The sequence below is a fragment of the Bemisia tabaci genome, chromosome 9 (genome assembly GCF_918797505.1).
Source record: "Bemisia tabaci chromosome 9, PGI_BMITA_v3".
Classification (NCBI taxonomy): domain Eukaryota; kingdom Metazoa; phylum Arthropoda; class Insecta; order Hemiptera; family Aleyrodidae; genus Bemisia; species Bemisia tabaci.
The window spans coordinates 21,834,325-21,851,188 of record NC_092801.1 but is presented as its reverse complement, the minus strand read 5'-3'; the positions used below and the strand labels follow the sequence as shown (position 1 = coordinate 21,851,188).

The window sequence follows — 16,864 nt, the reverse complement described above, 5'->3', positions numbered from 1 at the left end:
ATGTTAAGGTTTTTATATGTGTTTCACGGCATACCGAGTCCACTGCAAAAATGTTACAATTTTAGGTCTTTCATTGTAAATTTCAGTTTTGTTAAATTTCATGAACTTTCATCATGAATCTCATGACTGAAAAATTTCATGAAATTTCCCGGATCGCGCATTATCGTCATCACGGCGTTTTTCGCACTTTCTCGGTGGTAAGAGCGTGGCGTTAACAGAGGCAACGCCGCTCTAGGAATGTCCGAGTTAGCAGGCCGGCGACTTTTAGTCCTTCTGTTCGGAATACTACCGGGCTATGGAAAAACGCCGTATGAGCCTTCAGACGTTGCCACATATCCTTGTAGAACACCTAATTTTTCTGGAAAACCTGTCAATACATATTTTTCGCCCACTTTTTCAGAGAATTTCGTTCACAATTTAACCAACAGAATTTGAAAGTTTCAAGGCGAAATACCATATCACTAAAAAAAGAAATTCGGTCATGTGAAATGAACGTTCGGTGATCCATATCATCCCAAATATACGGTTTTTCAAACTGTACTTTCGGTGCGTGTAGCCGAACGTTTAGCATATATGACCAAACTTAATTCGTCAATTGACTTTACCGCACAAGTTCGGTTACACGGACCGAAAGTTCGGTTTGACAATTCGAAAATTCCGTATAAAGAACCGAATTAGTTGGGATGATATGGACAGGGTGTCTGGTTTTATTTTTCATTATGGGAAATCCTGCTTTTTAACTGCTAAATCCTGATTTCATAATTTTTCAAACTCCTGATTTTTTTGCGGAGAAAAATTAAATATGTCTGCATAATTAAGTTCTGAGGATTAAAAACAAGTGCTTTTCTCAAATACTGATTTTACGACCGATTTTTCCTCAAATCCTGATGAAATTGGGGTTAAATCCCGATAGAGCTTAAATCTTGATTGACCTCAAATCCTAATGGAATGGGAAAATCCTGATGCTAGACACCCTGAACTGAAACACCGAACTTGGGTGCATACGACCAGACTTTTTTTCCTGTGTAATTTTTCTTAAAAATAAACATTTTATCGAAGGAAATAAGGCAACGTCTGGAGGTTCATACGGCGTTCTTCTTTAGCACAGTGCAGTACAGGAGGGGTGGGGGGGGGGGGGCGATGACGGAATGACCGCGATCAGCGATGGCCTCCCGGCTGGATGCTCGCTGCCCCAGTCCCAATTATCAATTAGCCGTTTCGCATGCTTCATCGCGGATAATCCCTCGTCCGGGCGACCCTTGACCTCGCCCAAGCCCCGGCACCCGCCACCCTCGCCCCAGTCCTATGCGTGAGCTTTCGCGTCCTTCGCCAAGATCCGCCGACCGCTACGGGCTTCAATATACAGGGTGGTCGCACAAGTTCAGAAATCGGTGGGCGAAAATTTGAAAAAGGGGATATTCTAGTCCTTGATATTTCACAGGGTTGCCACAGAATTTGAAGAATGAAATTCCCTGACATTTCCCTAACACATTTTTCTGAAATTCCCCAACAATTGAAGATGGTCAAGAAGACATACTTGAAAATAGTTTTAAGGCAAAATTTGTATAGTTAGAAACCTCAAATCCATTTTAGAGAGCAAACAATGAAGATTTAACAAATATTCCCTGAAATTTTCGTCATTTTCCCTGACATTTCCCAGTTTTCCCGGTATTCCCTGACTGAGGTAGCGGGAATGAAGATCACAAATTGGCAGTTTTTCGTAATCTTTGACCGGCTCATTCTCAAATTCCTTTCTCCGTCCCTTCTCTCATTCCGTTTGTTCCTTGCCGAACCCGCTATTACCCGGTCCCTTCTACGTTATAATCTTTGCAATCGGTGAAAATGTGATCTTTATTCCCGTTTGTGACACTGTGGATAGCCTAAAATACGGGAACCAATCAGAAATGGATTCACGTTGTCGTGACTCTTAGTATAAAAGGACTCTAGATAATACGTGTCCCTTTGGGTCGGGTTTGATTACATTGGTCTAACTTAGGAGCTCCATGATAACCTAAGACTGATGAACCAATCACAGAGCGGCACAGATATGGCAATGACTCTCCTGTACTCTAAGTTCGACCACGTCACTTAAGCTCGACGTATCACCTCAATCAAACTTTCGTGTTGAAATTTCTCTGCGTGTATTTAGTGACCCATTCCTCTACTATCACTACAAAATGGCGGGTTAATACTACGCGGAGACGATGAACCGTGTTTTCTTGGCGTTTCCCGGATCGGTCGGACCGGGCCGATCTCGGCCTCGACTGCGGACGCCGCACAGTGGATCGAGCCAATAGGAGAGGTCGGACAAAATTTGGAAACTTTAAGCGCTTTTAACTCCGTTTAAACAAAACTTCGAGGTTCTAAAATTGGTCCCATTGGTTTCCTCGAGAAATCGTCTTCAATGGGCGCCCACTGAAATGTAAAATGTGACGAAATAAACACCAAAATTTACACAGGGTTGCCACAGTCGGGGAATACCGGGAATTGTCAAGGAATTTTAAAAAGTCAGGGAAACCTGGAAATGTCGGGGAAAATGACGAAAGCGTCATGGAAAAATTGTAAATTTACCTACATTAGCTTTTTAGAATGGATTTGACGTTTAGAACAACAAATTTTGCCTGGAAACTAGGCCAAAAATCAATACTTATCCAAGACTTATTATTTAGTGCATTCCCAAGAAATTCAGTGCCTCTTCAATAGAAAAATTCAGTACCTTTTCAGTGCTTCAATTGACGAAATTCGAAAAATTTCAAAAATTTGAGTTTCGCGCTTAAATTGCGACAAAAATGAAAAAAATTCCGGACATTCTTGCGGAATTTCCGTCTTCTTCGGAAATTCCGGACCGCCCTTAAAAATCAGTACTGATGCCGGACTTGTAGACGCCCTGACTAACGAAATAAACACCAAAATGTACACAGTGCCACAGTCAGGGAATTTTAAAAATTCAGGGAAAACCTGGAAATGTCAGGGAAAATGACGCAAATTTCAGGGAAAAATTGTGAATTTACCTATAGTAGCTTTATAGAATAGGTTTGACGTTTAAGACAACACATTTTGCCTGGAAACTATTTTAAATTATATCTTTTTTGCCATATTGCGTGTTTCATTTGTCAGGGAATTTAACTCAGATGCGTCAGGGAATTTCACTTGCTAAATTTTAAGGCAACCCTGATTGCAGTTTGACTGAAAAATTTAATGTCCGACCTCTCCGATCGACTGGATCCACTGTGCGCCGTCGCTGGCCGATCGGGTTGGCTCGGCGGCCGCGGTCGAGGTCGGAGGACCGGTTCACGCCCACGGGCTCCTGCCCCCCGCGCCCCGCGGTCCCCTTGGCCCCGGCCGCTTTGATCCCCTCGGAACCGGTTGCCGACTCGGACCCGGGCCCCGGTGGAACCTCTGTCCCCTGTCCCAGGGCCCGCGCCCCCGGGGGTTTCCTTATGCGCAGCCAGCCCCCCGCCCCCCGCGGAACATTCCAACCTAATCGACCCGCCGCCAGAGGAGGAACAACGCCAACATGTCACACTCTTCTGCCCTTTTCCGCGCGCGAGCCAAGGAAAAAGCTCCGCGGTTGATGCGCGAGTCCTTCGGTTTAAATAACCGGGGTGTCTGCCAGTCCGGTAAGCGTGGAAAGCCCGGAAGCACTGAAAAAGTACAGGAAATTCTGCAAGAGGATCCGGAAATTTCTCTCTTCGCGCCAAGAAAATCTGCTGCAAATCCTCGAGAAAGTGTGGAAAGTCCGGAAATAGCACCGAAAGCACTAAAAAAGTGCGGAAATTCCGCAAGAAGATCCGGAAATTTTCTCTTCGCGCCAAGAAAATCTGCTGCAAATCCTCCAGTAAGTGTGGAGAGTCCGGGCGGTCCGAAAGCACTGAAAAAGTATAGAAATTCCGCAAGAAGATCCGGAAATTTTTTTCTCACGCCACGATTATCCTCTGCTAATCCTCCAGAAAGTGTCAACAGTCCGTAAATAGCACTGTTTTTCTGAGGACGGTCAGGGAGCACTGAAAAAGTATAGAAATCCCGCAAGAAGATCCGGAAATTTTCTCTTCGCGCCAAGAAAATCTGCTGCAAATCCTCCAGTAAGTGGAGAAAGTCCGGATATAGCACTGTTTTTCTGAGAGCAGTCCGGAAGCACTGAAAAAGTAGAGAAATTCCGCAAGAGGATCTGGAAATTCTTCTTCGCGCCACAAAAATCCTTTACAAGTAACTCCAGTGAGTGTGGAAAGTCCGGAAATAGCACAGTTTTTTGAGGGCGAAGCAGTCGAAGCTACGGCTCCAGCACCCGTAACTTTCGGCCTCTGAGCCCGGGGCAGACGGTACACTGGGAAAAAAAACCACATTGGATCTAGAGTCCAAATTCTTAAAGAGATCGACATGAAAGACATCGACAAGAAAAAATACTCTTGATTCAATCAGATTTAAGCTTAAATCAAGAACCAAGCCTCTTAATTGGAGCGGATTTCATTTTGATTTAAGCTTAAATCTGATTGAATCAAGATTCCTTATTCCTGTCAATGTTTTCAAGAGTCTGGACTCTAGATCCAATGTGTTTTTTTTTCCAGTGTATGTCCAAGTAGCCCGTAACTTTTATTTCAGTGTTTAGTTCGACTTTTTTTAACACGTACTGATTCAATAGGACCGATCGTTGCGACAGGTGTCTTCATATAGCGCACCTCTCGTCGGTCCCGACCGAGCCTCAATCGAAGTTATTAGCGGGTTAATCGATCAAGCATTCCTGGCGCCGATAACCCGGAGTGCTCGTCGCGCGTGGAATCTCCCTGTCAACGAAAACAAGAGGGGGTACCGAATCCACGGGTGACGAAATTCGATATTCCATCGCCACTTGGACTCCATTACTGCCGTGCCCAGGAAAAACGCCGTAAGAGCATTTATAAGTTGTCATATTGCTCAAGCAAACGGGAATTCCATTTTCAGATTGAAGGTAGAGTCCCTTTAAACTGAGAGTAAGGTCAATTTGAATCCACCCTGGTACAAATTGGCAGTAGAATCTGTGTTCCAAAATACTATAGACCTACGGCCGGCTGTAAGATTTCCTATAGCTTCTATAGTCGGCTACACAATTTCTTATAGCCTTTCATAGCCGATGGCGATTAAGCAACTAACAGCCAGGCGATAAAGTGTATTATGCTAAACGTCACTAATTACGGATGCTAGGACTTAGTGAGTTTTTGGACTTCTGCTCTCTTTTTGGGCCGTAGTTTCTTGATTTATTTTGCGAGGAAAGCTCCGTACTTTTGATGGATGCTTGCCATTCCTAATACATTAGAGCGCCTTCAGTTTAGTATGATACTGTGCAATACCTCTGGTGTGAAATAGTTGCTTCAAGCGCCGTGGCAGGCGGGCAGCCAGCGCGAAACGCGCATTGGAGCCTACAAACCTAACTGGGATACTTCACGCAGTGCGCAATGCGTGAAGTATCCCTGTTAGGTTTGTAGGCGCCAGTGCGTCGCCGCTCCGCTTTGTGTCAGGCTCTAATAATTAATCTGGCGGAGTCAGCGTATTTCAACTCATGATTTTGAAATGTTTGCACATCATGTATGGATTATTCTCATTTTAATTGATGAAAAAAAAAATATGTATTAAAGGAAAATATAACGTGTGTTTTGTAAGTATTGAGGTGGTTCCGTATCAGACTTAATGATTTCCAAAGCACATGAATTTCTACACAATTTCTTATAGCCTTTTATAATCGATGGCGAAAAAGCAACAGCCAGGCGATAAAGTGTAAAGCCCGGCGATAGGAACTATAGCCCGGCTGCATGATTTTTTATCGCTTCGTATAGCTGGTCGTATGATTTTCTCCGCATTCTACAGCCAGCTATATGATTTTCTGTGGCCTTCTTTAGCCGGCTATAAGAATTCCTATGGTATTTTGAAACGCAGCTCTTATCGCCAATTTTTACCGGGGCATCTCTGATTGGTTCCCGTATTTTAGGCCTTCACAGTGTCACAAACGGGAATAAAGATTACACTTTCACCAATTGCAAAGATTATAAACCGCGGAATGGACCGGGGAATCGGAGGTACGGCAAGGAACAAATGGAATAAGAGAAGGAACGGAGAAAGGAATTCGAGAGTGAGTTGATCAAAGATTAAGAAAAACGTTCAATTTGTGTAATCTTTATTCCTGTTTGTGACATCCATGAGGCGCGTTGTCTTAACTATCTCTATAAAGGCACTCTACCTTCAGAGAGTTGAGACAACGCGGCTTATGGATGTCACAAACGGGAATAGAGATTACACAAATCGGACGATTTTTGTAATCTTTGATCAACCTATTCCCGAATTCCCATCTCCGTCCCCTCTCCCATTCCATTCGTTCCTGGCCGTACCCCCATTCCCCGGTCCATTCCAGTTTGTAATCTTTCTAGTTGGTGAAAATGTAATCTTTATTCCCGTTTGTGTCACTGTGAAGGCCTGAAATACGGGAACCAATCAGGAATGCATTGCCTTCGCTCTCAGTACAAAGGGACTCCAACGGAAGGCATTTTCTATCCAAAATATTAATCCCTGAAAAATTCAAGGAAAAACTCTAGAAAATTTCTGTTCTGATACGAGAAAATTTGGCAACACTCGAATGCTCATACGACATTTTTCGTCGGCACAACCAACAACGCGGAAAGATAATACGCCAGCCGGGGCCTAAGCCCAGGGGCCGCGAGACCCGACGAGTTCACACTTGGTTCACACTTTAAAATTAATGGATTTTAAAACCTAACAAACGCATCGCACGGCGAGCCCTGAGGTCCGTAAGAACGCTTGCAATCCAGGGTTCATCGGATAACACACTCGTCCGCTTTTGAATCGACAGACTCGAATAAGCGCGTGGGGGGCGTGGGCCACTCCCCCTCCCCCCCCCCGGTCACCACCCCCGATCATTTTAATTTGCCGATAGAGGAATCGTAGATTGTGGCCGAGGTTCGGCGTCTAGATTGACAAAGAGCTATTAAACGAGGCGAAAATCGAGTGCCTGTGGCGGTGTGTGTTTTCGAGTCGAATTTCTGCGTGGAAGACGTGGGTGGAAGACCTGGGCCAGCGCTGCGAGATTTAACGCTGCGGCTTGGAAAATTCGCGTCGCGGTCGGGAATGTTTCTGTGAGAAGGGATTTTTTTTTTTTTTCTTCTTCTTTTTTTGCGAAATCAGCGTCGAAGGCAATAAAGGCAATGAAGAATTTGCAGGTGCCTGAAATTTGATGAATTTCCTGTTCAAGTGGAAACTACTGAGTGAACTAAACACGAGGATACCCTTGGTTCATGAATTGATCAATTACACCGCTCAACATGGGTTTGGTCCTTCGAAGCAAACCATTTTTTTTCGATTCGTAGGTGCTAAAGAAGTCCGAAAATTCCCATATTAACTTCAGGAAAATTGTCTGATGCTCAGGACGCCGCCATTTTGAATTTTTCAAAATTGAGAAAACCCACGATTAGAGGGAACGGGAAAGGGTGCTAGTTAGAGCGTTAAAAGGCGTATTTTATACGACTAATTTTACAAGTCATATTGAACCGATGAAAACATACGAAAAACCAAGCAACACTGCAGTTTTTTCATTCCTGGTTATAACGCGCCGTCGCGGCTGGCGGGAAAATTTGGAAATGCCGGTGTTTAGGGCGATTTATGTCATTTTTTGGGGACCTGAACAAGAAAATTGGGGACTTTCGGGGATATCGGGGACACCCTTCCAAAATCGGGGATAATCGGGGACATTGGGTACTGGTAGACATCCTGATTGTGCGACGATCTAGTCTTCACCTCAAAGCTCCAGGAGGAACAATTTCACTAAATCCGCGAACAACCACACTTTTTGAAGGGACCTTCATTTTTTGAGGACCTGAACAAGGAAATTGGGGACTTTCGGGGATATTGCAGACTTTCGGGGACACCCTTCCAAAATCGGGGATAATCGAGGACATTGGGTACTGGTAGACATCCTGATTGTGCGACGATCTAGTCTTCACCTTCCAAGCTCCAGGAAGAACAATTTCACTAGATTCGCGAACAAACACACTTTTTGAGGGGACCTTCATTTTTTGCGGACCTGAACAAGAAAATTGGGGACTTTCGGGGACTTTTGGGGACATCCTCCCAAAATCGAGGACATTGAGGACTTTGGGGCACACCCTCCCAAAATCGGGGACATTGGGGACTTTGGGGGACTGGTAGACACCCTGATTGTGCGACGCTCCAGTCCTCAACTTCCAAGCTCTAATAGCAAAAATTTCACTACATCCGCGTACAACCACACTTTCTGAGGCCCTTTAAGGCGCTCCCGGAGCCGACGAGAAGAAATCTCTTACCTTGTTCAGACTCGCGGAGGTAGAGGATCATATGAAAGCCGGCCATGGCTCGGACGGACGCATCTCAGCCGGAAACGGAAAGGAAGAAAACGGAAGTCGGGGAAACTGACTCGGAGCGAGCGCGAGAGAGCTTTCGAGCTGTCGGCACAACCGCCGATCCGATCGGGGCTCCGCGATAAACGCCGTGTCAAAGAACAACTTTCGATCACGTGCGTGGCTCGCGCTCCGGCGAAAAGAAAAAAGCACTCGAGGATTGCACGACGATTTGTCACAACTCTATGACGGAGAGATAAATGGAGCCCCTCGGCCTCGGTGAGAAGAGCATAGGATGCAGGGTACGGTAACGTACACTGCCGTGCTAAGGAAAAACGCCGTATGAGCCTCCAGGCGTTGCCAAATTTCCTCTGGCAAATCACTTATTTTCAGGAAAATTTTTGAATATTTTGCTGCCAATTTCTCAGATAATTTTGTTTGTAATTTGATCGGTCTGAAATTTCAGAAAACATTTCGATACCTGCCCCAAGAAAAAAAGCACTCGAGGATTGCACGAGGATTTGTCACAACTCTATGACGGAGAGATAAATGGAGCCCCTCGGCCTCGTGAGAAGAGCACGGGATGCAGGGTACGGTACGGTACACTGCCGTGCTAAGGAAAAACGCCGTATGAGCCTCCAGGCGTTGCCAAATTTCCTCTGGCAAATCACTTATTTTCAGGAGAATTTTTGAATATTTTGCTGCCAATTTCTCAGATAATTTTGTTTGTAATTTGATCTAGTGTCTGAAAATTTCAAGTAAAAACATTCATACCTTTTCCCAAAAATAAACATTTAATGGAAGGAAATGGCAACTCTCGAAATGTTCATACGGCGTTTTCCTTAGCACGGCAATTCACTCCCCTCCTAGGGAAGATCGCCGTATCTTCATTCGAATGTGACCGAATTTTCCTCAAGAAAATATGTTTATGTGCAAAAGTTACATGTATTTTTCAAGGCGGGGAGGGGGGGGAGGGGTGTTCTGGGGGCCCCCTAGAAAATTTTCAAAATTTTTAAAACGTCTACTTAATATGCATTTTGAGTCAAATTCGTCATGTATGATAATACGCGCGTCCTCCCTTCTCCTTACCTACGTTCCCTTCCTTTTTTCTAAGTACAACATCCTTTTTTCTTCCTCCTTTTTTTGACGACCATATTTCCCCCGTTCGCCCACAAAAATGCACCCTAGCGCCACCCCCCCCCCCCCCCATGGATCCGCTTATGCCTGATTTTTCCTTGTGCCTAATATTTTCCGGTTTCTCGAGTTTAAAACAACGGTAGACGCCCTGTTTTCCCTGAAATTTTCAGTCACTTTTGGTTAAACAACAGGATGAGATTCGCTGAGAAAGTGAAGGAAAAATATTCAAAAATTTTCCAAAAAAATTCAAAATCCTATCGAAAAAAATTGGCAGCGTTCGACGGCTCATACGGCGTTCTTCATTAGCACGACTGCATGCACAAGTGAATTCCTCGCTTTTGGTGCGTCACCGGCGAGAGCTCCGGGTGCGAGGTCATAGTTCTGGATACCACACCTTCCTACTCTCGATTCTTGGCGCGTTATCAGGCAAATTGCAAAAACTTCAGTCGAGAAATCAATCAAAGTCCGATTCTGAAATCTGTAAAATTTCTTCCTTTGGATTCTTTACTTGTCTATCTCCTCCCTCCCTCCCTCCCTCGCGAAAGTTATAGGTACCACAAGAACGTCTTTTTTTGACCCAGAGAACGACTCCTTCAAAACTCGTACTTAATCCTGGGAAATTCTGTACGTCAACACTGGAAAAAAAAACACATTGGATCTAGAGTCCAGACTCTGAAAAACATCGACAAGAAAAAGTACTCTTGATTCAATCAGAATCTAGCTTAAATCAAGAACCGAGCCTCTTAATTTAAGCGGATTTCGTTTTGATTCAAGCAAAAATCCGATTGAATCAAGAATATTTTTTCTTGTCAATGTTTTCAAGAGTTTGGACTCTAGATCCAAAGTGTTTTTTTTTTCCCCCCCAGTGTATAGATGCTTTAGCGCATGCTGGGTCCAAAGCTGTGGGCTGGAGGTCTGCCGTGCTAAAGGAAGAACGCCGTATGAGCTTTCAAAAGTTGCCAAGTTTCCTCCAATAAAAACCGAATGCACAGGAAAAATTGTGAAATTTTTTTTCCAAAATATTCAGGCGATTTTGTACGCCATTTGAGCTAAAATGTCTGAATAGGTATCTCAAGGAAAAATATGCATGAATTTCGTCAAAAATACATGTTTTATCAAGGGAAATTTGGCGACTCTCAAATGAGGAAGAACGCCGTATGAGCTTTCAAAAGTTGCCAAGTTTCCTCCGATAAAAACCAAATGCCCAGGCAAAATAGTGAACATTTTTTTCCAAAATATTCAGGCAATTTTGTACGTCATTTACTTAATCTAAAATGTCTGAATATTTCAAGGAGAAATATGCATGAATTTCGTCAAAAATACATGTTTTATCAAGGGAAATTTGGCGACTCTCGAATGTTCATACGGCGTTTTTCCTTAGCACGGCAGAAGTGTCGTGCGTCTCGTGTCGTGCGGTTCGGCGAGGTGTCGCAGTGTCGCCTTGAGACTCGATTAGAATACAATTATTCTCTCTTATCACCCCGATCGCCTCATCTTGGCTCTTAATCGTCCCCACGCGTCGCCGCCGCGCATGCCCCAGACAATTTTCCGTCCCCTCAACCCCCCTCAGCTTCGTCATTTCCGACGTGCCACGATGATTGTTTGGCGTCGGGACCAATCTTGACGGAACTAGCGGCCTGTCGCGTCGCGTCGTCGCGTCCAACGACCTGATCTCCAGTAACAGTTTGATTAGAGTCCCTTTATATTGAGTGTGAAGACAATGCGGATCCATTTCTGGTTGGTTCCCTTATTTTAGGCCTCCACAGTGTCACAAACGAGAATAAAGATAATATTTTCACCAATTGCAATGATTATAAACTGGAATGGACCGGGGAATAGGGGGAACAGCAAGGAACAAATGGAGTGAGAGAGGGAACGGAGATAGGAATTCCACAGTGTCACAAACGGGAATAGAGATTACATTGTCACCAATTGCAAAGATTATAAACTGGAATGGACCGGGGAATAGGGGGAACAGCAAGGAACAAATGGAGTGAGAGAGGGAACGGAGATGGGAATTCGGGAATGTGTCGATCAAAGATTACCAAAAACGTCCGATTTGTGTAATTTTCAGTCCCGTTTGTGGCATCCATAACCCGCGTAGTCTCAACTCCCTGACATTTCCGTCATTTTCCCTGACATTTTCAGGTTTCCCTTCACATTGACCGATTGTCCCTGACTGTGACAACCCTGGCTGTAACATGTGTCAGGGCTTTACTATTTGAGTATTGTGGCTTAAGTAAAATTTCGCGAGAAGCACAATTTTGCCACTGATTTTCTTTGAGACCAAATCCGGAGCTCACAAAAACATACATTCCAAGAATATAAGATCCAGAGAATGCACTAGCTTCTTGGAATTTTTGTTTTTCTTTTCCACCAGATTTATAATATCATTGAAACCGATGAGAATTTCTTTATGACGTCAACTGAGTCCCGTTAAAATACGTTCAGTGGCACGTTTGAATGCTCGATTACAGTGACTGAAAAGTAAACAGTTAGGGTTTTTTGCTTGGGTTGCTTCAACTTCAAAAATTAGTGTTAAACTTCTAAGATGGTACAGAGAATTACACGAAAAAATGATATTGCTCATTTAAGAGTGCATAATGAACCAAGCTTGCAGTATTTTTTAAAAAAATTTCGGATGTATGAGAAATAGCAAAAAACTAGATTCAAAAGTGAAAAAGTGTACCGCCTCGTGATGTCATCAGACGACATTTCCCAATTAAACACATGTAGGTATATTGAATTTTAGTGAATCAGGTCAATTGGTCATATCTCCTCCGATAAATGTTCAATTTAGTGCCCAAGGATATTTTCGTACTCGATTCTCAGTAATTTCCACTTCAAGGGGGAATTCATCAAATTTCAGACACCTGCAAATCCTCTATTTGAAACAGATAAGTCGCCTCGCTTTGATAACACCGCGCGGAGCTTAATAGATCCATTCAGGGTTGCCACAGAATTTAGAAAATGAAATTCCCTGACATTTCCCTGACACACTTTGGTGAAATTCCCTGACAATTTATGATGAGACAGGTGGGTAAAAAAAACATAACTGTAAATAGTTTTTTGGCAAAAGTTGTTCTTCGAAAACCTCAAACCCATTCCGGAAAGCAAATGAAGGCGATTTAACAAATTTTCCCTGACATATCCGTCATTTTCCCTGACTTTTGAAAATTCCCTGACATTTCCCGGTTTTCGGGGGAATTCACTGACTGTGGCAATCCTGCATACTGCCGTGCCAAGCAAAAACGCCGTTGCCGTTCTAGAGTTGCTAAATTTTCCCGGATAAATCATGTACTTCTGAGAAAAGTTAGTCATATTAATCCTCGAAATATTTAGACATTTTAGATCAAATTGCGAACAAAATCGTCTAAAAAATTTGAAGCTAAACATTCAAAAATCGTCCAGTAAATTCGGTTTTAATTGAAGGGAATCCGGCAACGCCTGAAGGCTCATACGGCGTTTTTCATTAGCACGGCGGCATACTATTACGTGGCCCTTCAAATTTTATGCGTGATCGTCTTCAGATTTTCAAATCCTCTTGGACTCGATAGACGATCAGCTCTGTGACGAAACACCGCGCCAGAGACTGCAACTCCGCCTTAAGTACACCTACTTATTTTTATTGCGATGAAGTTTTTTTTCGACGCGTCACCGGGACGGACGGAAACAAAAGGATTCGAATCCACCGGGGACCGCTACAATCAAAGCGCTGATTTGCCAAGGACGCAGCTGATCTGGTTCCCGAACGCAGTCTCGCTGCGATGCCGAAAAAAAAGAGAGAAAAAAAAACACTAGCAATTCCAGTAGGTAAATACTTGCTCGAGACTGGATATTTTTCTACTTATTCAAACGAGGAATGCGAACGGTGGCTGAGAAATGCACTTTGCTTCTGAGCTGTGATCGGAGCGAAAAGTATTTCCGATTGGCATACTCGCGGTGATAATTGCTGACTTTTCCAGTGCTGCAAAGGAGAAAAGCCAATCTGGTTATGCGACAGGTATTCGGAGTATTCCTACTTTTTTGCTTCGCGTTTCTCTTTTCTTTATTTGTTTACTAAAGATAAGCTACCCACTCGACGTTCGCAAAAATCTACGCAGAACAAGGGTATAATCTCTATAAACCAGCAAGAAATGCCGTCGCCGCCGCAGTGGAGAATCTTGAATCCTATATCAATGACCAGGTCCAAGAATCTTTTTGGAATCTTTTCCATGAAGTGAAAGTACTATGAGTGTTCTCAAAATCTTGACAATTCTCCAAATCATTTTCAGAAGATTTCAAGCACATTTTTTGAACATCTGCCTGCACTTAGGGCGTGTAACTACAAATTTGATACCCAGGAGTAAAGATAGTGCTCGATCGGCCGATCGCGGAGCACAAGTGACGACACCTGAAAATTAGATTGAATTGCGCAAAAAATGGTCCGATAATCTTGAATAAAAATATTCTAAGTCTTCCCAGTGAATTCGTTTTTCGTTGAAAGAAATATGGCAACGTCTAAAGGCTCATACGGCGTTTTTTCTGAGCATGACAGTGTCAGCTTCCCTAAGCTGCATCCTTATACTGCCGTGCTAAGGAAAAACGCCGTATGAACCTTTAGGCGTAGCCAAATTTCCTTTGATAAAACACGAATTTGCTGGAAAACTAATGAATATTTTCGCTCTAGTTTTTCACATAATTTTGCTCGCAATTTCATCTAAAGGTCCTGAAAATTTCGAGGAAAGATATTCATAACTTTCTTCAAATTTAAACATTTTATTCACGGAGATTTAGCAGTTCTCGAATGTTCTTACGGCGTTCTTCCTTGGCACGGCAGTATAGGCAATGCGGACAAAAATCGGTAAAAGACACTGAACATTAAATAATGAAGATGGTAGCACCGACATAGAAAAACCCTTCGGCACTATCAAGTAAAACACTCGAGGAATAAGGCAATGTTACATCTCAGGATTTTTGGCGTAATTTTCAGGAAAAGTTTTGAAGTTGGCAACCTCGAATCAGCCCTATGTTAACAATGTAAAAGCAACATGAAACATCCGAACTTCAACTATTTTGATGGTCGCATAGAGTCGCAAGATCTTTTCGGTAGAATTGAAGTTGAACATCTGAGGATTAGGAAAATGTCAACCACCCGGAGCATTTTGCGTTTCAAGCGAGAAATCTTCATTAGAAGTTGACGTTCTCGACCCGTTTTCCGCTCACAGGGTGTCTAGTATTTTTTAATTTTGAAAAGTCCTGATAAAAAAATTCCTAAATTTTTAATTTTGAAAATTCCTGATTATTTCCTGATTTTTCTCGACTTCTGGCACCGTAGGCAAAAAGCAGTAAGACTTTCTCCGCTGAAAAGATTTGCGTAAGAAAAATTCCTGATAAAACGTGCGATTTTTCCGATTTTCCTGATTTTTTCCTGATCGGCCAAAATTCCTGATATTTTCCGATTTTTTCGGGTTTTCCTGATGCTAGACACCGTGGCTCACTTGCTACCCAACTTTGAAGTAGTTTTAAGCGAAAAATTGAAAAATGAACCATCATTGTGAGTCAGAAATATCTTCAAGATGACAAACTAAAAAAATGTTCAAATGTCGAGTAGTGAATTTTTGGTTTTTGTCCATAGAGGGGCGCACAGTGCGCCGCGCCGCACAGTGGATTAAGTTAATTAGAGAGGTCGGACATGAAATTTTTAACTAAAATTGCAGATTTTGAGGTTTATTTCGTCACGATTTAAATTTCAAGTGGTGCTTTCAGCGGAAAATTTCACGAGGAAACCTACGGAACCATTTTAAGAACCTCGAAATTTTGTATAAACGGTGTTATAAGCGTTTAAAGTTTCCAAATTTTGTCCGCCCTCTTCTATTGACTCGATCCACTGTGCGCCACGTCAATAGAAGTCTTCGTAGATGCGCCAGAAATTGTAGTACCTAAATGCAAAACCAGGGCCAATTAAAATGAGCGGAGACGAATAAATAATCCTCGCACCTCGAAATTTTATGATTCGGGGCCTCGCACCGCGATTAATGGCGGTTCGGCTGCTGATAGGGGCAGGGCGCGCGCAGCCCGACACTAAAACCCTCTTCAATTTCCACAGATTAGATAACCGGGGGTCCGGTTTGTATTAATCGTCGTTATTCCGTATCCATACTCGCGTGCCGGCTACGACCTGGATTCTACTTCGGGTATTCTGACGTCTTGTGATGGGTCTCGAGCACTTTGGAGCCAGCGATACTCTGCCATGCTAAGGGAAACGACGTATGAGCCTTCAGACGCTGCCAGATTTCCTTGACTAAAAACCGAATTTACTGGCAAAATGTTGAATTTTTTCCCATAATTTTTCAGATTATTTTGTTCGCAACTTGATCTAAGTAACAAATTCGAAAATTTCATGGAAACATATGCATAACTTTCCTCAAAAATACTTACATATTTTATTCTGAGATATTTGGCAACCCCCGAATGTTCATACGGCGGTTTTTCTCACTGTAGTCAAACCATCTATACTGTCGTGCTAAGGACAAACGTTATATGAGCGTGCGAGAGTTGCCAAATTTCCTCCGGTAAAATGTTCATTTTTAAAGAGAATTGGATCGAGTTCATTGGGGAGGAACCAACTCAACCAACCCACATTAAGTTGAGAGGGTTTGAAGAGAGGTTTGAAGTTATATTCCTGCATAAGTCTCAATGTAAAAAATAAACTTTAGGTAAATTTTCAGAGAATTTACCTATATCTGAATGCGAATAAAATTCTCTAAAAAATTAGATAGAACGTAAACACAAATTTCCCAGGAAAGTCACTTAATCAAGGGAAATTTGGCAACGCCTAAAGACTCATACCGCATGTTATATCCACAGAACGGCAGTACGGATCAATGGCTTCAGCGCGAGACCACATATCTCTATAGCCGTTTTTCAAAATTTCTGCTCCTATTTTATTTTTTCGAAGAAAATAAAGCCAATTTCATATCATGAAATGTAAACAGAATATTCTGCAAACAGAGAAAAAAGTCAAAGAAGTTTTTAAGATATTACGTTTAATAGTTTCCCAAAAGAAAAAAGAAAATGTGCAAAGGGAGATATGTGGTTTTGTACTTGAGCTATGTTGAGATACTTTCTGGGTTTTAACCCTTACCGGACAGACATCTTAGATCATTCCTGCTTACTTAGGGTTCCTGACACAGGGTGAGAGGTTTTCGTGGTTTTTAAAATTCCCCGGCTCGGAACAAACAATTTCCTGACTTCCCCATGACTCTACATCCATGTTTTCATGGCACAGGAAATTTGAATGAAATGCTTTTCATAAAACATTATCGCGCAAATGCCACAGAAATGGAAAAAATCTAAAATTTAAGATCAGAAGGTCTGAAGTTCCAATTTTT

The 16,864-nt window shown here is 42.8% G+C and overlaps 1 protein-coding gene across 2 annotated transcripts in view; it reads right to left on the bottom strand.

Annotated features, from left to right (window-relative positions):
• Positions 1–16,864, bottom strand: part of Synd (protein kinase C and casein kinase substrate in neurons protein Synd) — a 116,729-nt gene that overhangs the window by 98,198 nt on the left and 1,667 nt on the right. The window contains exon 1 of one of the 2 annotated variants that reach the window (XM_019047942.2): positions 8,322–8,495. The exons of the other annotated variant lie outside the window; for it this stretch is intronic. Coding sequence (XP_018903487.2) covers positions 8,322–8,367 — 46 coding nt within the window. The 5' untranslated portion in view covers positions 8,368–8,495. Of the gene's footprint in view, positions 1–8,321; positions 8,496–16,864 lie in introns of those variants that run through there. 2 annotated transcript variants of the gene reach the window in all.